Source organism: Hemitrygon akajei, chromosome 10 (genome assembly GCF_048418815.1).
Source record: "Hemitrygon akajei chromosome 10, sHemAka1.3, whole genome shotgun sequence".
Lineage (NCBI taxonomy): Eukaryota > Metazoa > Chordata > Chondrichthyes > Myliobatiformes > Dasyatidae > Hemitrygon > Hemitrygon akajei.
This window is the reverse complement of record NC_133133.1, coordinates 57,702,590-57,727,883: the sequence shown is the minus strand read 5'-3', so window position 1 is coordinate 57,727,883 and position 25,294 is coordinate 57,702,590. Positions and strand designations below refer to the sequence as shown.

At 37.9% G+C, this 25,294-nt stretch overlaps 1 protein-coding gene across 1 annotated transcript in view; it reads left to right on the top strand.

The window, feature by feature from the left end:
* pof1b (POF1B actin binding protein) overlaps positions 1-25,294 on the top strand; it is a 121,517-nt gene that overhangs the window by 36,040 nt on the left and 60,183 nt on the right. The window contains exons 3-5 of the mRNA XM_073058384.1: positions 7,178-7,300; positions 18,002-18,118; positions 19,434-19,589. Coding sequence (XP_072914485.1) covers positions 7,178-7,300; positions 18,002-18,118; positions 19,434-19,589 — 396 coding nt within the window. The remainder of the gene's footprint in view (positions 1-7,177; positions 7,301-18,001; positions 18,119-19,433; positions 19,590-25,294) is intronic.

Sequence of the window (25,294 nt, the reverse complement as noted above, 5' to 3'; positions counted from 1 at the left end):
TCATCACCCCTTTTCCATTCCCCATTCTGTCTCCCCACTTAATCCTTTTCTTCTCATCTCCTCACTTGCCTATCACTGCCCTCTAATGCCCTTCCTCCCATAGCCCACTCTCCTACCAGATACTTTCTGCCGCAGCACCTTGCCTTTCCACCTATCGCCTCCCAGCATCTCAGTTCATCCCCCTCACCTGGCTTTGCCTGTCACCTTCCAGCTTGTACTCCTGCCCCTCATCCACCTTTTTATTCTGGCTTCTTCCTTTATCAGGACTGGAAAGGAGGGAGGGTCTCTGCTTGAAGCACCGCCCCCTTTATCCCTGTCCGTAGATGCTGTCAGGACTTCTGAGTTCCTCCACAATTTTGTGTCTGTTACTCTCATTTAGACTAGATATAATATTCTTGTGGAAAAATGTCTTTGTGTGAATCCAGAAGTAGATGACCATTCCAATGTCAATGCAAATCACAAATGTTTCCTATTGATAAGAAATTATAGAAGCAGTTAAGTCTCCATGCCTATCCAGAACAAAAAAAAACGCACACACGCACACACACACACACACCCCACCCCCATACCTCAACAGGCCTGTTATTTGTTTGGAGCCTGAAGATGTGATTTCTAGTCATTTGAAGTAAGAGTATATGGTATTCTTTCTAATTTTCTACTTCATCCTATTAGGACAAGGGAACAAATAGGAAGCTAAACTTTTTATTTTGTTTCTCACTTACTGAATTACCTATTACTCCTCTTCTGAAATATAAAGATTCCAGAACAGTCCATGAATACAATCATAGTACGCTAGCACAGAAAAAGGCCCTTCAGCCCACAATATTGTACCAAAGTAATTGAATTGGTAATTGAATGCACACAAAACTGATCTCTTCTGTCAGTGCACTGTCCACATCCTTGCATATCCTACACATTTGTTTGCATATCTAAGAGATATTTGATTATTTCTGTTGTATTTGCCCCCACAACCACCTCTGGCATTGAATTCCAAGCACCTACTACTGTGTGTTTATATATTTTTTAAAAAATCACCAACTTGCCTTGCACAACTCCTTTGAACTTGGCTCCTTAGCATGCCCACTGTTATTAGACATTTCAAACCTGTGAGAAAGATGTCAGCGGTCTCCTCTCTCTATGCCTATCTGTCTACTCTATCAAACTGCATCGGTCTCTGCCATTCCTTTAGATCCATCAGCTGCATGGAGAGGGGGAGCCTGTTGCATGGGTAACAACTTGCTATCCATATCGCATTTCCCTGGTTTGCACATCACACAGACAGCTAGGACACAATATCCATGGTCAACCCTGACCAATAGAGGGTCTAAACCTGTGTAGCTACTTTCAGGGAGTTAAGGACTTGGACCCCAAGATTTCTTTGCACATCGATACTGATAGGGTTTTGCCATTAACAGTGTGCTGACCCCTTAATATTTATCTCCCAAAGTGCAACACTTCACTTTTGCCTGCGTTAAACTCCATTTGTCACTTCTGCACCCACATCTGCAACTGATCTATATCCTTAGCCCATCTTCTATGCAGTTCACAACATCACCAGTCTTTGTATCATTTGCAAAATTACTAACCAGCAAATCTAGATCTTTATCCTGGTCCTTTATGTACAGTGCCTTGTAAAAGTATTCAACCTCCAACCCTTTGTTCACATGAAGAATTACAGCTATGGATTTCGATCAATTTAACTGATAATTTTTATTTGTGTATCACATGTACCTTTTTCCATTGTAGAGCCAAAAAATCAAGTAAAATTGTAAAGCATGAAAAACAAAAAGTTCAAAAACAAATGTCAGCAGTTCAAAAATATTTATTCCACTTTGCTCAGTAATTAGTTGAATCACCTCTTTCAGCTACTACAGCTGATAATCTTTTTGGATAAGTCTCTATTAGCTTTGCAGGATGTAATGGAGCTAGATTTGCCCATTTCTCAAGCTATGCCAGGTTACTTAGGGAGTGGTGGTGGACAGCAATTTTGAGGCCTTCCCAGAAATGTTTGATCGGATTAAAGTCAAGCCTCTCAAGAACCACTCAAGAACATCAGTTTTTTTAAAATGTGAAATCACTCCGTGTTTCTCTGGCAGTGAGCTTTGGGTCACTGTCTTGCTGAAAGGTGACCTTCTTCCACAGTTGAAGCTTTCTGGCACAGGTGAGCAGGCTTTTACCCAGAACCTTTCTATATTTAGCAGCATTCATCTTGTCATCAACCCCCTGACCAGATTTCCAGTCCTTGCTGCTGAAAAACATCCCCATAGCATGATGCTATCTCCACTGTACTTTACAGTAGGAATGATGTTAATCTAGCTTTTGCGCAGTATTAGGTTTACAACACATGTACTGCTTACTGTTGAGGCCAAAAGTTCCACTTTAGTCTCATCCAAGCACAAGGCCTTGTAAGTTTATCCAGTAAGTTTATACAGTATCTTATAAGTGACACTTTGCAAAGTCTTGATAAGCAAGGATATGTCTTTTTTGAATTCATTGAAAACAGGTGATCCTCCAATTTTCTACATCAAATTGGGTGAGTTGGTAAGCTAACACTGTAACTTGCACCTCACAGAAGTTAGCGTAGTAATTACAAAGAGGATGAGCACTTTTTCAGCCTCAATTTGGTTTTTAATTTTTAATAAATTGTTGATGTGCTTTGGAATATTTCTTTTGATTTGACATGATGAACTGTGTTTTGTGGATTATCTCCAAAATCCTACTTCAATAGATTTTAGGATTAGAAAATGACACAGTAAAATGTGAAAATAGTTGTAGGGGCTGAACTTTTTTTTCAAGGAACATCTGGTCAAGAAGAAAGAAGCATTCTTAGGATTAAAGTGGATTCTAGAGAGTTATAAAGGAGCTTGAGACTGGACACAGGAGAGCGAGAAGGGGACACGAGAAGGTCTTTGTGTATAGGATTAAGGAAAACCCCAAGGTGATTTACATGTACATGAAGAACAGGAGGATTACCAGAGTGAGGGTAGGACTGATCAGGGATCAGAGGAAATACATGCCAACAGTCGGCTGAGGTAGGCGAGCTCCTAAATTAATAATATGCTTCAGTGTTCATTGGTGAGAAGTACTTTGATGAATGTGAGTACCATGTAAAACAGGCTGATACGCTGGAACATGTCGATATTAAGAAAGAGGATGTGTTGGAACTTTGGGGAGAAAAACACATCTGGATAGCTAAGTCCCTGGGGCCAGTCAGGACATATCTCAGGTTACTTCATGAAGCATGGAAAAATATTTCTGTGCGATAATCTTTGCGTCATTACTAGAAACAGGAGTCATTCCAGAAGACTGGCAAATAGTGTTCTTTTCTTCAAGAAAGATAATAGGACTAATCCTGGGAATTGTGGACCAGTGAGTTTTATATCAGTGGTGGGCAAATTACTGAAGAAAATTCTTAGAGACAGGAATTACAAGCATTTGGAGAAGCATAGATGGATTAGGGATAGTTGGCATAGCTATTGAATTCTTTGAGGAAATGACAAAACAGATCAAAAAATAGAACAGTGGATGTGATTTATATGGATTTTAGTAAGGTGTTTGACAAGGTTGCCCATAGTAGGCTGATACATAAAGTCAGGAGGAATGGACTCCAGGGGAATGTCTGCATGGATTCAGGATTGGCTCACCCACGGAAGATGGGAGTGGATGGAGCGTGTTGTGCCTGGAGATTGGTGACCAGTGGTGCACTTGCAAGGATCTGTTCTGAGATCCCTGCTTCTTGAGATTTTTATAAGTGACTTGGATAAGGAAATCAAAAAGTGGGTTAGTAAATTTGAAGATGACGCAAGTCAGTGGTGATGTGGGTAGTGTAGAAGATTGTCATAGGGCATTGATAGATGGGCTGAGAAATAGCAGATGGCATTCAATGCAGGAAAGTATGAACTTATACACTTTGAAAGGCAGAATACAGGGTTAATGGCTGGATTCTTAGCAGTGTGGTGGAAATAAGGGATCTTGAGGTCACATCCATAGATCCCTCAAAGTCACCACACAAGTTGATAATTGAAATTGGAGAGGGTGGTTAAGAAGGTGTATAGTATGTTTGCCTTCATTAGTAGGGGGATTGAATTCAAGAGCCACGAGATAATGTTGCAGTTCTATAAGACTCTGGTTAGATCACACCTGGAATACTGTGTTCAGTTCTGGTCGCCTCATTATAGAAAGGATGTGTCAGTTTTAGAAGGGGTGCAAAGGAGATTTACCAGCATGCTGCCTGGATTAGAGAGCTTGTCTTATGAGGATAGGTTGAGTGAGCCAGGGCTTTTCTCTCTGGAGTGAAGGAGGATGAGAAGTGACTTGATAGAGGTATACAAGAGGCATAGATAGAGTGGACAGGCAGAGATTTTTTCCCAGTGCAGAAATGACTAATACGAGGGGGCATAATTTTAAGGTGATTTAAGGAATGTAAAGGGACAATGTCAGAATTGGGTTTTATGTAGAATGTGGTGAGTTTATGGAACACACTGCCAGGGATGGTGGTCCAGGCAGATAGTTTCGGGCCATATGAGAGTCTCTTTGATAGACATATAGATGAAAGCAAAATGGAGGGCTATGTGAGAGGGAAGGGTTAGTTTGATTTTAGAGTAGGCTTAAAAGGTTGGAGCAATATTGTGGGCCAAAGGGCCTGTTCTGTGCCCTACTGTTCTATGTCCTATTATTACTCAGCACCAGGTCCAGCTCCTGTTGTACTATCTGCATATTGATTTTTAAAAAAACCTCTCCTGGATGCACTTAACAAATTCTAGTCCATTTCAGCCTCATGCACAAAGGAGATCCCAGTCTATTTTAAGAAAGCTTAGGTTGCCTAATGTGGTTGTTTTTGTACTTCCCCTAATCTGCCTGCTTAGCTGTTCCTCAGTGTCCTGGTGGCTACTGTGGGTCTGTAGCGGATCCCCGTCAGATTAATTACAGCTTTTCTTATTTTTGAGATATGGACTCAGTAGCCAAGCCCTCATTATGTTCTCTCTGACTGTAGCCATGATATTGTCCCTGATTAACTCTTTCTCCCCACTCTCCCCCTCCCTCTTCAACTTTAGTCTATTTTTTTCTAAAACCTTGAAACACTAAGCATCCGTTCCTGTCCCTATCTCAACCAAGTTTCTTTTAAGAAAGAGGAGCAAGGCATGGCCCTCTGATTCTGTATGTCTGCTTTATCATTCGATAAGATTGTGGCTTATCTTCCACTTTGCTACCTCTTTACTGCACAAATCCTTTATCCCTATATTCCTTTTATAGGGAATGATTTATCAGTTTGTATTCTAAGTATATTCAGTATCTGAGCTTGTGTAGCCCTGTCGAAGATTTCAAAGGTTCATTTTTCATTAGGTGAAGAAATTCCTCATCTCTTTCCTAAATTGCTGACTCTGTTTTATGAGATGGTACTCCCTGGTTCATAAGTTCTAGATAGGGAAAACATTATCTCCATATTCACCCCAGCAAGCCTCATAAGAAACTTGAGCGTTTCAGTGAGATATTGAATTGAATTGACTTTATTTCTTACACCCTTCACGTACATGAGGAGTAAAAATCTTTGTTACGTCTCTGTCTAAATGTGCAATATACAATCATAGTAATTTATAATAATTAAAACAATCAATGTAACATAGAATACACTCATCTGCGTGAATTAATCAGTCTGATGGCCTGGTGGAAGAAGCTGTCCTGGAGCCTGTTGGTCCTGGCTTTTATGGTGCGGTACCATTTCCTAGATGGTAGCAGCTGGAATAGATTGTGGTTGTGGTGACCTGGATCCCCAGTGATCCTTCGGGCCCTTTTTACACACCTGTCCTTGTAAATGTCCTGCATCATGGGAAGTTCACAACTACAGATGTACTGTTCTAAATTTAAGAAATTACAAGCTAAACCTGTTTAATCGGGCAACATTCAAACTTGCTTCTGAAGTCTACACCACTGTTTTAAATTATCATAATTATTCTATTCCTTGGCCTTAATTTTTCTTTTATGCCCAAAACTCTTTGAGCTGAGATAAATTGAAGATGACAAAACCAACAACAGCAAGGTTTCTTTGAATACTAATGGATTCATGGAAGTTGTAGTTCATTGTATGACCAAAGATGTACCAGTTAGTACATAGGTTAATTGGTCATTGTAACTTGTCCTGTGATTGGGCTGGGGGTGCTGTGCAGCACAGCTCGCTGGGCCTGAAGACCCTATTCCATGCTGTGCCTCTAATTGTCAGGAAACACTGCATAAATGAGCTACCATTGTAATTTGATATTGTTTAAAAAAATTTGTACGTTACAGTGGATCAAAACATTTACTTGTTCTAGGAACTTTTAAAACCATTTAATGCAGAGATGAATAAGCATGAAATCATGAGCAGGCTGTTGCTATTACACATCTAAATGCGCATCACTGCATTCTTGCTTTGGGAGAATACCTTTTGAACTCATCATACTATCTATCCATATTAAAGACAGACTAAGAATTAGCTTTATCTAATATAGATTCTTAAGATACTGTAAATGTTGATCCAGTAAATCAATGATTTAGAGATATGATTATGTTCCTTATTGCAGTGTCACAATGCATGAGACAAGACAATTTTGTTCATTGAAGCATGTTATCAATAATTATGAAGGTGTGAGCAGCATACTCACTGTAAAATGATTTGGGATATATTGGAGAATGAGACTGCAGAATGAATGAAACTTTCCTTATCCATTGACATTTGTTTAAATTGTGTGATGTGTCCTCTTTGTATGCCTGCGTTGATAAAACCTTTGGTTGCTATGCTTACGATGAGGAGGTTGATTTAGGGTTTTTATGTTTAAAAACACAAATAACACAAATTGCACAGTGGTGTCAAGGTTTAATCCTGACCTTGAGTTGTCCGTGTGAAGTCTGCTCCTTCTCCCTGTATTTTGTGGTTTCCTCTAGATTCTGCAATTTCTTCCCACATCCCAACGACATGCAAATTGGTAAGTTAATTGATCTCTATAAATTGCCTGTGATGCATATCTGCGTTGTAGAATTTGGGGAGAGTTAATGGGAATGCAGGTTTAGTGTAAAAAATGTGGTTGATAGCATAGACTCAATTGGCCAAATAGCCTGTTTCTGTGCTGTATATCTCTAGTATTCAATGAGGTGTTTTTACTTTATAAATGTATAAATCTGAATTTCCATTTGTTTGTGACAGGTACAAAATAGACAGCATCAGTATGTACTGGCCCAAAGCATGAAAGGAATAAATGTTCCCAAAGATTCGGAGGTCATTGTACATAAAACGTACTTGACGGTTGATCAAGTTCCTTCCATACAGGTATGTGTTAAAGCAAATAATTTTTTAATTTTAAAGGCATGAATTGCTAATACTTCTATATTCTCTTAGAAATCAAAAGAATGAATAAAAATAATCCCACCAATTCCCAGCCACCTGGCTTCACCTTTCACATTCCGGCAGCCTCTCTTTTCTACCCCTCCCCCCCACCATTTTTATTCTAGCATCTTTCCCTCTTCCTTCTCAGTACTGAAGAAGGGTTTCTGGAGAGAGAGAGAGAGAGAGAGAGAGAGAGAGAGAGGATTAGATTCATTTGTGCACATGCTTGGGTCGATGAGCTTTTATTTCCAAGGGGCCTCCTTTATTATGCTGACACATCCTGGAGCCTGTAGAGTGACTGAACTTCAGTAAGTTTGAAACCATTACAGCAAACCATTTTTTTTCCCACTGTCTCCACTGAGACTGATTTTTGGAGTGTTTCTTTTGCAGAGAAAGTGCAAATCTAAGTTCTTTTGTCAAAACAACATCAATTTTGCTGCAATATTGACTAGTTCATATTAAGTTGGTTATGACTGGTATTTTCAAGGAAACCACTGGCATTCAATCACGGATAGGTAAGGACACTGAATTCATTGGTCAGTGACGAGTTGAGTGATAGATGCATTGCATATGTTGCTTTTCTCTATTGCTGGACTTGACGTGATCCAGTGGAAAAATCTGTTCATTACACCAGTTTCTTTAGCATTACACCAGAGAATCTCTCTCTTTGATCCTACATTGGTGAGACCTAATGGAATTGAATTAATTCTTCATCTTCCCTCCACCCCTCCCAAACACGTCTTACATTTGAAAAGGATCTTTTAACTCATGGATTTGATGTTTCAAAGTTATTTATGGAGACACAGGAAGTTCTGCAGATGCTAGAAATCTTGAGCAACATACTTAAAATGCTGGAGGAATTTGGTCGGTCAGGAAGTTGCTGAGGAGGGAAATGAACTTCAGCATTTCATCAACACCTGACTGTGGAAATAGTTGATGCGTTGGTCATCATTTTCCAGAAATCTATAGATTGGGAAATAGTTCCTACCAATTGGCAAGTGGTAAACATAACTCTGCTGTTTTTAAGATAGGATAGCTTGTGTTGAAAGACTCTGTGATTTGAAAGATTAACTTTTTTCCTGTTTTCATAGATGTTGTCTGACCTGAGTCCTTCCAGTATTTTGTTTTTTTTTACATTTCACACTCACAGCATCTGCAGCTTTTTAAATAAACTTTGGGGACAATAAATCTAATCTCTTCTCATACAGCAGACTGGTGAAATGTTAGTATATTTCAAGCTAACCTACCTGCCTAGTACAGTTGCTTGTTAAAAATAACAGGTTTAGATTTACCATTCTCCAATCTGTGGGAACTATTTCACAGTCTATAGATCAGTTGGGCCCATTGTTTTTGACTGTGTCTGCACACCTCAACTACACTTTTTCTCCTTTGGTTCAGTCCCTTCCCATCTTCATGCGCAACACTTCACACACTCTCAATCTCTACTGCAACTTTCAATTCCCTGGTCCTGATCACCTCATTTTCACCGTGGATGTCTATTCCCTGTACACTTCTATTTCCCATCAAGAAGGTCATAATGCTCTCTGCTTCTTTCTAGATAACAGACCTAACCAGTTCCCTTCCACCACAACTCTCCTTCGTCTGGCGGAACTGGTCCTCGCACTCAACAATTTCTCCTTCAGCTCTTCTTCAAAGCCAAGATGTAGCCATGGGTACCCACATGGGCCTCAGCTGTGCCTGCCTTTACATTGGCTATGTGGAGTAGTCTGTGTTCCAAGTCTTCCCTGGGAGTGCTCCCCAACTCTTTCTGTGCTACATCGGTGCTGCTTCCTGCACCCATACTGACCCCTGTCAATTTCATCAATTTTGTTTCCAATTTCCACCCTGCCCTTAAATTCACTTAGTCCATTTCTGACATCTCTCCTCTTTCTTGATCTCTCTTTCTCTATTCCTGGAGACAAGCTGTCTACTGACATCTTTAGTAAACTTACTGACTCCCACAGCTATTTTGACTATAGCTCTTCACATACTGTGACTTGGAAAAAAATCCATTCCCTTTTCTCAGTTCTTCTGCCTCTGACACATCTGCTCTCAGGACATTTCAAGAACATCTGAGATGTCCTTCAAAGAATATGGTTTCCCTTTGTCTACCACTGACACTCCCCTCATCTGCATATCCCAGACATTAGCCCTCACCCCGTCTTCCTGCTGCCTCAACAGGGATAGGGATACTCTGTCCTTACCTGCCACACAATGAGCCTCTGCATTCATCACATCATTCTCCACAGCTTCTGCCATCTTTAATGGGATTTTACCAACAAACGCATCTTTGCCTACCCCACCCTCCACCGTGTTGCTTTCTCTAGGAATCGCTCTCTTCATGATTCCCTTGTCCATTCATTGCCTCCTCACTGATCTCTCTTCTGGCACTATCCCTACAAGCAAAACTAGTGCTACACTGTCTCATTTACCTCCTCACCACCATTTAGGGTTCCACACAGTCATTCGAGGTGAGGCAACATTAACGTGGAAGTCTGTCGGGCCTTCTACAGTGTGGCTTCCTCTGATTCTGTGAGACCCGACACAGATTGGGGAACCACTCTGTCGAGCACCTTTGTTCTGTCTGCAGTAGGGAGGATATCTTGGTGGTCAACTACTTTAATTCCAGTCCTCGTTCCCATTCAACCTGTTGGTCCTCGCCCTCCTCTACTGCCATGATGAGGCCCCATTCAAGATATTCAAGATATTCTGTTTGGGCAGCCTGCAACCTGACTGCATGAATATTGATTTCTCTAACTTCTAGTAATTTCTCCCACCCCCTCTCATTTCCTATCCTCCATTCTGGCTCTCTTCTCCTCACCTGCCTATCAAACTACCACCTTCCAGTACCCCCCCCCCCCCCCACTTCCCTTACTCTTATGGTCCACTTTCCTCTCCTATCAGATTCCTCATTCTTCAACCCTTTACCTTTTCCAACTTTCACTTCCATGCTTCTCATTTTCATCCTCCCTCCCCACCCACCTGCCCCTCCCCCAACTAACCACACAAATCCATCTCCTTCCCCGCCCCCCCCCCCCCCACCCACCTTCTAATTCTGGCTGCTTCTCCCTTTTCCAGTCCTGATGAAGGGCCTCGGCCTGAAACATCGACTCTTTATTCCTCTCCATTGATGCTGTCTGATCTGCCAAGTTCCTCCAGAACCTTATGTGTTACACTAGGTTAGTATTGGCTAGTGTTTCCAGAAATGAGAAAGATCTCCATGAAATGGATGAAGGTAGGATGTCTCCACTTGCTGGAGGGGTCATAGTCTCATGTCAAAGGTCTGAGATGGGAAGAAATCTCTTCATTCAGAGGGTGGTAGAATCAGAAAGCTGTAGAGGCCAAGTCACTGAGTATGGTATTTAAGAAGGTGGTGAATAAACTGGTATGCAAAAGGAAATGTGGTACGTGGTATTAAAATAAATGACCGGCCAAGAATATATTGGATAGGGAGCTCACTCTCCGAACTGAATGGCTGTCGTCTGTCTTTATTTTCTTCATTTCTGAGTATCTGTGAAGTTACCATTGAGAAACAAGTTTTTCATAATAAAATACATGTGATTGTATTAATTTCATAACCCTATGCAGCTTTAATGCTATCGATATTAATAGTGCACTTTGGGTGATGTGGTTTTCCTTTTCCTATCTGCTGTGAAATATCGACCGTTCCATTCCCCTCTACGGATGTTGCTTGACCCATTGAGTTCCTGCAGCAGATTACTTGTTCCTCAGATTCCAGAAATTGCAGTATCTTGTGCCTCCAGTTTCCTTGACTATTGTTGTAGATCATTTTGGACCAGGATGCCCTGTAATGTGCACCACACTCCGGATAACTTGCTCTTTGCAGTAAACATCAAAAAAGCTTCGTCTGTAGATCTGAAACCAAAAACAGAAAATGCTGACACACACAAAATGCTGGAGGAGCTCAGCTAGCCAGGCAGCATTTATGGAAAAGAGTAAAGATTTGATGTTTTGGGTCAAGACCCTTCAAGATTGGAGAAAAAAGGTGAGAAATCAGAGTAAGAGGGTGTGGGGAGGGTGGTAGGTGATAGGTAACCCCAGGGGAAGGGGAGGGATGAAGTAAAGAGCTGAGAAGTTGATTACTGAAAGAGATACAGGGCCGGAGAAGGGGAAAAGAGTTAGGAGAGGACAGAGGGCCATGGAAGAAAGAAAAGGGGGAGGAACACCAGAGGGAGCCAGGTAAGGAGACAAGGTGAGAGATGGGAATGGAAAAGTGGGGGGGGGGGGGAGGGGGTGGGAGCATTACCAGAAGTTCGAGGAAATCCATTTTCCTTTTTGGTCCTTGAAATGCTTTGTGGGACTGGCTTTATCATTCATTCTTTGGAGAACGCCTCACAATGCAACACACTCCCTTTAATCAACTGCCTTCAGCCCTCCTCCTCCTGCATTTGAGGTGTCTGACTTCCCTGGCAGAAAGTTTCTCCCTGGGGATGTCACGTGATGATGTAGGATCGAGACGTGGAAATCCAGCTCTCCCGGAAAAACCAATAAAACTAAGTTTAAGTGAAGAAGAGTTAATAAATACCTTCTAGAAACTACTTATAAACATTTCAGGACTATCTTTAGATATGCCTCTTAAACAGAAACAGAAGAGAATTACTACTTTGAAGACAGCGCAAGTTGGTGGGGAAAGAGGCCCGGCCGTTTTGGCAGAGCCTCATACTCAAGTTGGATCTCTTCCCGGCGAAGTACACATCGCCTTCAATGGTGCAGGGCAGGAAGCTGCGGCAATACCAATTATCTCTAAGAAGAAACAGCGGGAGCTGCGCATGTGTGAAGAAACGACTATGCACAAACAGGTACAAACAGAACTACAACTTCCAACTGTGACTGAAAGTGAAAATGAAAGTGAATCGGAAGTAGAATCAGACTCTCTGGAAAACACAGATGAAGAAATAGATGAAGAAGAACAAGAACAGGAGGAAATTGAAGGTGGAAAACTTTCTGGAGACATAAGAAAAGCCCTGATACAAATAATGCGTGAATTAAAAGTAATAAAAACAGATATTAGAAATGTGAAGGTAAGGTAAGCTTGATAAGGTGGTGGAAAAACAAAAGAAAATGGATAAGAAAGTTAAAAAGTTGGAAGAAAAAATGGGAGACACCACTGAAAAAAGAATGGACAAGATGGAAGATAATATCCTTGCCTGGACATCAGAAAGAAAATGGTTGATGGAAAAAGTAGATGTGCTTGAAAGTTTCAGCAGACAAAACAATATTAAGATTGTTGGTCTTAAAGAAGGTATAGAGGGAGAAGATTCAATAAAATTCTTTCAAAAATGGATCCCGGAAATCTTGGAAATGGAAGAGGGAAGTCAGTTAATTGAAATTGAAAGGGCTCATAGAGCTTTAAGACCAAAGCCTCAACAAGATCAAAACCCACGATCAATCTTGATAAAATGTTTAAGATATCAAGATAAAGAAAAGATCTTGAAGGCAGCTGCTCAAGGTGCCAGAAAGAGAAATGGGCCATTGATGATAGAAGGGAAAAGAGTTATTTTTTATCCTGGTACGACCTTTTGACGAGGCGGAAGGAATTTAATTCAGTGAAAAAAATCTCATGGGAAAAGGGTTATAAATTTATATTGAGCTACCCAGCAACACTGATAATTTTTTTGGATGACGAAGAAAGAAGATTTTTTTACTGATCATCAGAAAGCGGAGGAATTTGTACAAGAACTTTCTAATATTCACGAGATGTGGTAAAGAATTATGGAAATGAAATGGATTAAAGATGAAGACTGAGATAGGGATCGGATTTGATGGACATTTATGAGTAGAAGAATATACAATTATACTTTAAGTATATGATAGAAGGGGAACAAGATAAAAAAATTGAGAAATATTAATTGGGAGTAGAGATATTATATTTTTTTTCTTCACTTATATTTTTTTGTTACGGGGGAGCTGGGGAGCTTCTGATCGATTGCTGCGGAATTCACGTGTGTAATCATGGCGATTGCCATGACCCGTAAAATGGAGGGGGTAATGTTGTGTTTCTATTCATTCACAACATTAGTGGAGGGGTATTTTGTTATTTTTTTCTTTACTATCTATCTTTCTTCTATTTTTCTTTTTTTGCCTAGGTGATTGGAGGGGAGACACATAGCAACATGGAGAATTTTGAAGAGATTCCCCAAGATATTATGAATGACTAATTTACTCAATTTTTAAAGTTTTAATGTTAATGGGCTTAATGGACCTGTGAAAAGAAAAAGAGTTTTAACATGTATTAAGAAAATGAAAGGAGATGTAGCTTTTTTGCAGGAAACACATTTAACAGACAGAACATCAGAAATTCAAGAGAGATTGGGTTGGAAGTGTTATTGCAGCTTCATTTAATTCAAAGTTGAGAGGAGTTGCAATTTTGGCTAATAAAACCTTACCAATTAAAATACAAAATGTACTAATTGATTCTGTGGGGAGATAAGTGATTATACATTGTCAAATCTTTTTGGAATTATGGACTCTTATGAACATTTATGCACCAAATGAAAATGATGCAAAATTCATACAAGAAGCTTTTTTGAATTTGGCTGACGTACATGATAAAATATTAATTGGTGGAGATTTTAACTTTTGTTTAGACCCAGTTCTAGTTAGGTCAACTAAGGCTGTTACAAAATCAAAAGTAATAAAGCTAACTTTATCATTGATGAAAGACTTAAATTTGATTGATATATGGAGAAGAATTAATCCAAGAGAAAGAGATTATTCATTTTATTCAAATAGACATAAAACTTATTCAAGGATTGATTTTTTCCTATTATCAATGAATATTCAGGATAGAGTGAAAAGTGTGGAATATAAAGCAAGAATACTGTCAGATCATTCCCCTTTGATAATGACAATGATAATGTTGGATAAGGGGGAACTGATTTACAGATGGAGATTTAATTCAATTTTATTAAAACATCAAGATTTTTGTGATTTTATGAAAAAACAGATACAATTTTTTTTGGATACAAACTCGTATTCAGTTGATAAGTTTATATTATGGGATGCGATGAAAGCATATTTGAGGGGTCAGATAATAAGTTATACTTCTAAAATTAAGAAAGAATATATGGTAGAAATAGATCAATTAGAAAAAGAGATTACAAAATTAGAAAAAGAATCCCAAAGATATATGACAGAAGAAAAACGAAGACAACTTGTCAATAAGAAGTTACAATATAATACACTTCAGACATATCGAACAGAAAAAGTAATTATGAGAACTAAACAGAGATACTATGAATTAGGCGAAAGATCACATAAGATTCTTGCTTGGCAGTTGAAAACAGAACAGGCTTCCAAAACAATAAATGCAATCAGAACAAGTGCAAATAAAATTACTTATAAAACTTTAGAAATTAATGAAACCTTTAAAAAATTTTACTCCAAATTATATCAATCAGAATCACAAAATGAGATTGCTGAGATAGAAACATTTTTATCACAAATAACTCTTTCAAAATTGAATTCGGAAGAACAAAAAGGATTAGATATGCCCTTTACATTAAAAGAGGTTGAAGAAGCTTTAGGATCACTTCAGAGTAATAAATCTCCAGGAGAAGATGGTTTTCCGCCTGAATTTTATAAAAAATTTAAAGATTTATTAATTCCTCCCTTTATGGAGTTAATATATCAAGCGGAAAGAACACATAAACTTCCACAATCTTTTTCGACAGTGATCCTAATAGTATTGCCAAAAAAAGATAGAGATCCTTTAAAGCCAACGTCATATAGACCTATCTCTTTGTTGAATACGGATTATAAAATAATAGCAAAAAATGTATCTAATAGATTATCTAAATATTTACCAAAATTAATACATATTGATCAAACAGGCTTTATTAAAAATAGACAATCGGCAGATAATGTAACTCGGTTACTTAGCATAATTCATCTGGCACAAAAGAAGGAGGAAATGAGTGTGGCAGTTGCTTTGGATGCAGAAAAAGCATTTGATAGATTGGAATGGGACTTTTTATTTAAGGTATTGGAAAAATATGGGTTAGGAAAATCTTTTATAAAATGGATTAGAACCTTAAATACTAGGCTGAAAGCTAAAGTAGTGACAAATGGTCAAATTTCAACATCATTCCAATTAACAAGATCAACTAGACAAGGCTGTCCATTATCACCTGCCCTATTTGTATTGGCGATAGAATCATTAGCTGAATTAATTAGAACCGATCCAGATATTGTGAGCTTCAGAGTTAACCAGGAGGAATATAAGATTAATTTATTTGCTGATGATGTTCTGATTTATTTAACAAATCCATTGCATTCATTGCATAAATTATCTTTTAGATTGGAAGAATATGGGAAAATACCAGGGTATAAAGTAAACTTGGATAAAAGTGAAATTTTACCCCTTACTAAAGGAGATTATAGTCAATGTCGATTAGTAACTCAATTTAGATGGCCAACAAATGGTATAAAATATTTAAGTATAAGAGTCGATAAAGATATAAAGAATTTATATAAATTAAATTATTTGCCATTATTGAAAAAAATTCAAGAAGATCTTGATAAATGGATGATGTTACCAATAACATTAGTAGGTAGAGTTAATGCTGTAAAAATGAATATATTTCCTAGACTACAATATTTATTCCAAACATTACCAATACAACTGCTCCAGAAGTTTTTTCAAGAGTTGAATAAATGTGTGAGGAAGTTTCTTTGGAAAGGTAAGATGTCAAGAATATCATTGGAAAAATTGACATGTAAATTTGACCTAGGAGGGTTACAACTCCCAAATTTTAAGAATTATTATAAAGCAAATCAACTTAGATTTATTGCATCTTTTTTTGATGAAGAAAAACCGGCATGGATTAGAATAGAGCTAGATAAAATAGGAGAAAATATACCCGAAGATTTTATATATAAGTGGGAATCCAAATGGATACGGGAAAAGAAAGAATCTCTTATATTAAAACATTTGATTGATTTATGGAATAAGGTAAATGTGGATGATGAGATAAAGAAATCTTTATTAGCAAAGAGAACCCTAATACAAAATAGACATTCCTTTTACAATGGATAATCAACTTTTACATAACTGGTTTCAAAAAGGGATCAGATATATAGGTGACTGTTTTGAAGGAGGTATATTGATGTCATTTGATCAATTAAAGAATAAATATAAAATATCAAATAACACTCTTTTCTGTTATTTTCAATTAAAGGCCTATTTAAGAGATAAACTGGGTCAAACAATGTTAATGCTAAAACCTAATGAAATAGAAACTTTAATTCAAAAAGGAAAAATTAAAAAATTTATGTCTTGTATGTATAATTTGATACAAAAACAGGCAATTAAACCAGGAATCCATAAGTCAAGACAAAAATGGGAAAATGATTTGAATATTAAAATTGATGAAAAAAATTGGTCAAGACTATGTCTTGATAGTATGACAAATACAATAAATGTTCGACTTAGATTAGTACAATACAATTTTTTACATCAACTATATATTACACCACAAAAAATAAATAGATTAAACCCAAATTTATCTGACCAATGTTTCCGATGTAATCAAGAAATCGGTACTTTTTTACACTCTACTTGGTCTTGTTTTAAAATTCAACCTTTTTGGATAAATTTAAGACATCTACTGGAACAAATTATTGGAATACAACTTCCACGTAGCCCAATATTATTTTTATTAGGCGATATTGGAGGGATAATACCGAAACCTAAATTGAATAAATATCAGAAAAAATTTATAAAAATTGCATTGGCAGTAGCCAAAAAATCTATTGCAGTTACTTGGAAATCAGATTTATATTTAACTATGGACCGCTGGAATAATGAAATATATAGTTGTATTCCACGAAAAAATTACTTATAACCTAAGAAATGAATATGATATATTTTTGAAAATTTGGCACCCCTATCTACAAAAGATAGGACTAAATATCCTTTGAAGATAAAATTATTAGTTATTTGGGGAAAAAAAAGATATATACTAAAGTTATTTTGAACTCCATGGAGCATGTGGGGAGCCTCCGATATCCAGGCAATCTTTTTTTCTTTTTTCCTTTTTTAGACAGGGATGTTAAGGGGGGGGAGGGGGGAGGGCTAATATTAATTTTCATTACTTTATTATTCTATTCATTTTATGTGATTCTCTTAAAAATTTAATAAAAAATATATTTTAAAAAAGTTTCTCCCTGACCACTGACCCTCTTCCCAGTAGCGTCTTGCCAATAATTCACAAAGCTCTGATGTCTTCCTGTCTCCTATCACTCTCCAGCATGTTTTTTTTAAAATGGGGTTTTGTTATATATTTTGCCCCCCAACAGCAGCCATCCATCAAATAACTTCAGTGTTTAACCATCCTCTCCTACCCATCCTACGGCCAATACAGCCTAGACATCCAGTACTGGGCTCCAATGCTCCGACTCCCTGGTGAAGAGTTACTTGCAGCCTTCCCATCTTCCTCATTGTTATGCTTACCTATTGACAGCACTTTCTGGTTGCACTGAAATCATTGGTCAAAACCTTCCTAACCAAAAAACAGTCTTTAAATATTCAAGCATCTGTCATCCACGATGGCATGGGTCAAGCTCTAAAACCACTTATTAAGCTTACACAAGTCTAACTGGCAATTGACTCTCTGTTTATAGGTATATGATAACACCAGGGACTTTCAATCCTATCAGAACATGGGAAACACTCAAACCCACTGGGAAAAAGTCAAGTATATTGAAAGCCCCACACAATGTGTGCAAAGCCCTGTGCAGGTACCATTTATCACACTGCTTTTCAGTGATTTTCATGTACTGACGAGACTATAAAGGAAAATTACTTTTACATCTGCTATTCAGCTAAGAATAATTGACTATCTCAGTGCTAGAGAACTAATTTATGCTGTCTAAAGGTGCAGTGGTGACTGAAATAACTTGTGGTTAGCCGATTGGATTTATTGTTTAATGATTTTGGATTTTATTTGGTAGGGTAGGTTTGAACTTACATACTACAAACTTTTACAGAATGAAACACTTTAATTCACAGAAGAATATTTCATAAGAAAAACATCAACTTAGTTGCCACCTTACCTGCTTGCAGCCATTCATGTGGAAGCAACTTAATGCATAAAAGCATGCAGACATGGTCAAGAGGTTCAGTGTTGTTCAGATCAAACATCAAAATGGGGAAATAATGTGGTCTAAGCTGAGTCTTTGGAATGACTTGTGCCAGATGGGTTGGTTTTAGTATCTCAGATACTGCTGATTTCCTGGGGATTTTTGTTCACAACTGTCACTAGGGTATTCAGAGAATGGTGTGAAAAACAAAAATACATCCAGTGAGTGGCAGTTCTGTGGGCAAAAAGTCCTTGTTAATTAGAGAAGTCAGAAGAGAGTGATTAGACTTGTTCAAGCTGACAGGAAGGCAACTGTAACTCAAACAGCCACACATTACACCAAAAGTGTGCAAAAGAGCATTTTTAAATGCACAACACATCAGACTTGACAGGGATGGGCTATTGACATGGAGGGCAACACCAGGTTCCTCTCCTGTACCTAATAAAGTGGCCAATGAGTGTATATACACTCCATGTATTAACATAGTCAAAGTTTTACTATTTGCAGTTAATGTATTTGTCTATTGTGGTCATTACAGGCATATAAGAGGATAAAATTATTTATTTTGAGCATACCACATATGCTGTCCTCTAGTATATTGTAGTAAGCTGAGTTCTGAGCAAGGAGATTTAACTTCTGATTTGAAAACATTTATGTTGAATTCTGTGAAAATAACTAGCAGGAATGGCTTAAGTTTAGTTTTGATATGAGTGACTCAGATGTGTGTTTTCTGATGACTGTATGAATATCTGTTTTGCCAGTGTGTAGGTCAAGCATTATTATTTGTAATGTTCATTGAAATGGGACAGCAAAATCATTTTTGTAGATGCTAAACATTTCAATGACTTGATGATCAGAATTAAATGAAGAAGTAAGCTATTAAATGATAAAGTTGATGCTAAGCTTTTAAGATCAATTGAGAAAGGCCTGGGAATGAAAAATTAAACCTGAGCTAGTATTTTTTGTATTGCAGCCTCTGAGCTCTTCAGGTGAACACATCAGGTCTCGGAGTGCTCAGAGCTCTGTCACGTCTCAGGATCTTGACTTACACTCTGATGAAACCCACGTGAGATGCTATAGAGGACGGAGCCCTACACCGGTCAGAGTCCAGAGTCCTCAACCACGTCAAGTACTGCATTTTCATCTGACATTTGCACTAATGCATTTATCATACTAAATCATTACTTGATACTTAAAAATTGCATTGCTGTTTCCATGCATGTTTGTAGAAAACTTGATTTCTTTCAAAGCAAAATCCAAAAGAGAAGGAAAGGGTACTTGAAGCAGTTTGTTATTCAATGTCTGCAGCTTGGAGAGCAATATTTGAAGTGGGCTTTTAGACCTCATTTCAGAGAGAATGCAGAAACAAAGTATACTTCATTTTGTCCAGGTCATCCTGTCTGAAGTTAGATGAAATTTAAAGTAAGGTAGATTGTATTGTTGAATTTGAGCATTTAGCTTTTGACAATGCATTGCTGAAGTCTGTTCACACTCTAGAAAGTGAGGTCAAGTCAAGTTTAACGTCATTTAACTTGTGTGTGTGTGTGTGTGTGTGTGTGTGTGTGTGTGTGTGTGTGTGTGTGTGTGTGTGTATATATATATGTATGTATGTGTGTATATGTGTATATTTCTCTGAACCAGAGTGTAACGCACAATAGTATACATAATGCATGATAGCTTATGAAGGCAAAGATGAAATCTATAGATGAATCACACATAAACTATAAGTGCATGAATAAACTCAGTGTAAGAAATATCAAATCTACAAAATTTTTAGTATTCTGCAAGAATTATATTAAAACCTTTTCTAATGTGGTTACACCAGTTATGTTAATAGTTGGCAAATCTAATTACAATTCCAAACTTGTAGGTGGTTTTTGGCAAACAATTTATAAGTCACTTACTCCGAGCGATATCAAATTGTATACAGGTATTGCTATTTTTTTGGAAAAAGGAAGATGAATTTTTTCAGACTTCAGGCTATACCTGCAACAAGAAGAGATAGTGCTACAGGGGGAACAAAAGGGGAGAGGGGATTGATTGAGGCTTTTATAAGATGATGAAGTGGGCCATCAGTCTACTGCCCCATTCAGCAGGATGATGGCTGATCCAGTGCTTCATTCCCTTCTCACCTGATCCTTGTAGCCTTTGAAACCCTGAGAGTTCCAAAAAAAAATATTGATTTTGGCCTTGAATACAATTGACCAAGGATCCAAAGCCCTTTGTGCTGGAGAATCCCAATACAACCCACAAAGAAGAAATTTCTCTTTGTCTTACTCATAGAAGTTTTATTCTTGTCACATAACCATCGTTTGCTTCTAGACTTCCCAGCCAGAGGATGCAGTCTCTCTGCAGCTATTCTATAAATCCGAACCTTTGGCATATCAGTAAGAACAGATGTTATTCTAGTAGTTAAATAAGTATACACCAACTTGCCTAATCTCTGGGGAAGACTAGTACTTACTGGCAACCCCATCAAATATTAATCAAGTAAATGTACGCTGCCCCATCTCAAGTTAAGTTAATCCTTGTATGTACACTGGCATGCAAAATGTTGGGCACCCCTGTCAAAATTTCTGTTACTGTGAATAGTTAAGTGAGTAGAAGATGAACTGATCTCCAAAAGTCATAAAGTTAAAGATGAAACATTCTTTTCAACATTTTGAGCAAGATTTGTGTATTATTTTTGTTTTGTACAATTTTAGAGTGAAAAAAAGGAAAGGAGCACCATGCAAAAGTTTGGGCACCCCAAGAGATTTGAGCTCTCAGATAACTTTTACCAAGGTCTCAGACCTTATTTAGCTTGTTAGGGCTATGGCTTGTTCACAGGCATCATTAAGAAAGGCCAGGTGATGCAAATTTCAAAGCTTTGTAAATACCCTGACTCCTCAAACCTTGTCCCAACAATCAGCAGCCATGGGCTCCTCTAAGCAGCTGACTAGCACTCTGAAAATTAAAATAAATGATGCCCACAAAGCAGGAGAAGGCTATAAGAAGATGGCAAAGTGTTTACAGCTAGCCGTTTCCTCAGTTAGATAGATAGATACTTTATTCATCCCCATGGGGAAATTCAACATTTTTTCCAATGTCCCATACACTTATTGTAGCAAAACTAATTACATACAATACTTAACTCAGTAAAAATATGATATGCATCTAAAATCACTCTCTCAAAAAGCATTAATAATAGCTTTTAAAAAGTTCTTAAGTAGTTTACTTAAATACATTGAGTCCTAACCCCGGCACTTTAACATATCTTACTCCTGGCGATTGAATTGTAAAGCCTAATGGCATTGGGGAGTATTGATCTCTTCATCCTGTCTGAGGAGCATTGCATCGATAGCAACCTGTCGCTGAAACTGCTTCTCTGTCTCTGGATGGTGCTATGTAGAGGATGTTCAGGGTTTTCCATAATTGACTGTAGCCTACTCAGCGCCCTTCGCTCTGCTACCGATGTTATACTCTCCAGTACTTTGCCCACGACAGAGCCCGCCTTCCTTACCAGCTTATTAAGACGTGAGGCGTCCCTCTTCTTAATGCTGCCTCCCCAACACGCCACCACAAAGAAGAGGGCGCTCTCCACAACTGACCTATAATGTAATGTAATGTTAGTAATGTAATTAAGAAATGACAGTTAACAGGAACGGCAGGGGTCGAGTTGAGGTCTGGAAGACCAAGAAAACTTTCTGAGAGATCTGCTCGTAGGATTGCTGGAAGGGCAAATCAAAATCCCCGTTTGACTGCAAAAGACCTTCAGATAGATTTAGCAGACTCTGGAGTGGTGGTGCACTGTTCTACTGTGCAGCAACACCTGCACAAATATGACCTTCATGGAAGAGTCATCAGAAGAAAACCTTTCCTGCATCCTCACCACAAAATTCAGCATCAGAAGTTTGCAAAGGAACATCTAAACAAGCCTGATGCATTTTGGAAACAGGTCCTGTGGACTGATGAAGTTAAAATATAACTTTTTGGCCACAATGAGCAAAAGTATGTTTGGAAAAAAAAGGGTGCAGAATTTCATGAAAAGAACACCTCTCCAACTGTTATGCACATGGGTGGATCAATCATGCTTTGGGCTTGTGTTGCAGCCAGTGTCACAGGGAACAGTTCACTGGTAGAGGGAAGAATTAATTCAATAAATTCCAGCAAATTCTGGAAACAAACATCACACCATTTGTAAAAGAAAAGCTGAAGATGAAAAGAGGATGGCTTCTACAACAGGATGATAATCCTAAAGACATCTCAAAATCCACAATGGACTACCTCGAGGTGCAAGCTGAAGGTTTTGCCATGGCCCTCACAATCCCCTGACCTAAACATCATCGAAAATCTGCGGATAGACCTCAAAAGAGCTGTGCATGCAAGATGACTCAAGAATCTCACAGAACGAGAAGCCTTTTGCAAGGAAGAATGGGCAAAGATCCTCCAAAAAAGAATTGAAAGACTTTTAGCTGGCTACAGAAAGCATTTACAAGCTGTGATACAGGTAGCTGCCAAAGGGGGTGTTACTATGTGCTGACCATGCAGAGTGCTCAAACTTTTGCTTTGGGCCCTTTTCCTTTTTTGCTTTTTTTTTGAAACTGTAAAAGATGGAAGTAAAAAAAGTAATCTTAAAATATTAAAGGAATGTGTCATCTTTAACTTTATGCCTTTTGGAAATCAGGTCATCTTTTACTCGCTTAGCTATTCACAGTAACAGAAATTTTGACCAGGGGTGCCCAAACTTTTGCATACCACTGTATGTGTTAACTGGAAGTGCTTTCTACTGTGATTTCATAAGTCTTGTACAAAAGCAGACATGCTGCTTCTGCTGAATACCAGCAAACCTGCAGGTTGCCCAGCTAGTTTCCCACTGTAATTTGCTCTTTAGTATGTAGATGAATGGTAGAATGTGTGAAGAAAAAGATTGGTTAGGGTAGGATAGATACCCCAACAGCAAACATGGTGTTGGTGGGCCAAAAGACTTGGTTCCAATCTGTATATTTTCATGACGCTAACTATCCAGGGGTAAAGGCAAATAACGTGTTTGCAATCATAAGTGCTTGCTCTGCCTGCATGTTTACTTTTACAGTTCTTGAACCAGCATTCCTCTGTATATCAACAGTTTTCTTCAGTAAATCTTTGTTCACTTTGAGAGGAAGCATAATAATCTGCACATTCCCAATTCACTCTTAGATTTTACTGATGAACCGCATGGAATGCTTCAGAAATAACAGGAAAAATTATGCAAAATAATTAGTCTCTGAAAGTATCATTTGTAACTTTGATAGGGAGGTCTCAGTTCATTGGTTGGGGGGAGGTGACAAAGATTGCATTGGAAGAATTCATCCAGAGTTGTGCGGAATATGGACACGAAGTTAGGCAATTCAAGAGCTTTGGAATACAGTATCAAAGCACAGTAGAAGTTAGTACTGTAGTTAAATGGTTTAGTTTAGAAGTGGATATTTTGTAAGGGACATCTGTGTTACTTAAATATAACTTTCTGTTTAAAGATGAAGTTCAAATCCCTCCATCATCAAAACTGACCTGTTTTTAATTGTTTTTTTTTCCATTTATTTGTAATGTTTTACAGTTGGAATTTTGTAAAATTGGATCTTTCTTTAGAAAAGATGTAACATGAGTTGATTATTCTACCAGTGTCTTTGGCATGATTAATTACCATGTTGAGCTGCAGGTTGGTGCAAAAGCCCAAATTTCATATTCTAACTCCAGTTCAAAGGAAATTAAGTTTATGAAAATGTAGCCAAACCTTCTGTTTAACTGTAGTTTAAATTTTGGTGTCATGGCTCAATTTACACATTATTTGCAGATGATGATTTTGTGTTGAACTAACTGATGCAAAATTTTGATTTCACACTTCCTGTTTCGCTGATAAATCTACACAATTAAACAGTTCATATATAGATGCCAGTCTCTAAGGATCTGTTGTAAGAAAAATAATTTCAATTGCACCAGAAATGTAATTGGCTTTTAGCAAATCCACCCAAATTAAGTGATGATCATACTTAACATTCCAGTAACTTAAGATCAATTGACGGTGACTTTATCCTTGGCTTTAATCACATGCAATGCTTCATTAAGATAACATGCTTCTCACGCAACTGTAGGGCAGGAGTATCTGCCTACACATCTTTGGCAAGATGATGAAATATAAATTGCACATTGTGACACAAGATAATTGAAGAAACTTATACAGTAATTAGCAAAAGCTGTAATCTGAGAATGAACACAGCCTCAAGTTAGTTTTCTCATCAAAATCAGTAAAGAGGTATATTGATTAAATGACTCCATGTTAGTGAGAGGAAAGCAGTGCTGAGCATTTAAAATATATCTGACTTTTCATTAGGTTGATGGTAGGAGGAAGTATGGGTAAATTGTTGAGGTTAATAAATATCCAGCATGTGGAAAAACAAACTCTGATTAAAAAGACTATGGGTAGAATGATTGAAATTATTCCCTCCTCTGAGAGGAACTAGGGTTATTTTATGTTCTTTGTCTTGCTTTAACAAAAATAAGCTGTATGAGCCTTCCCCATTTAACCATAGCTCCTGTTCTTTGCTCAAAACAAAGCTTTTTGTTTAATTGATAATGACATTAATAATTAAACTGCATATAGTTTTAATTATTAGTAAAGATTTGCATTAAAAGAAATAACAAATTTAAGGTGTCAGAGTGTGTTCTAGTTTAATAAACCTGGACTGATGAATCTTTGGCATGGTATTTATTATTAATGGCTTCCAACTGCTGGCAGGTGGCTCAATGTTATTGTAACATTATAGTGTGATCAACTTCAAAGGTATAGGTATTTTGTCTTGTGGTCAAGGAGGAGTT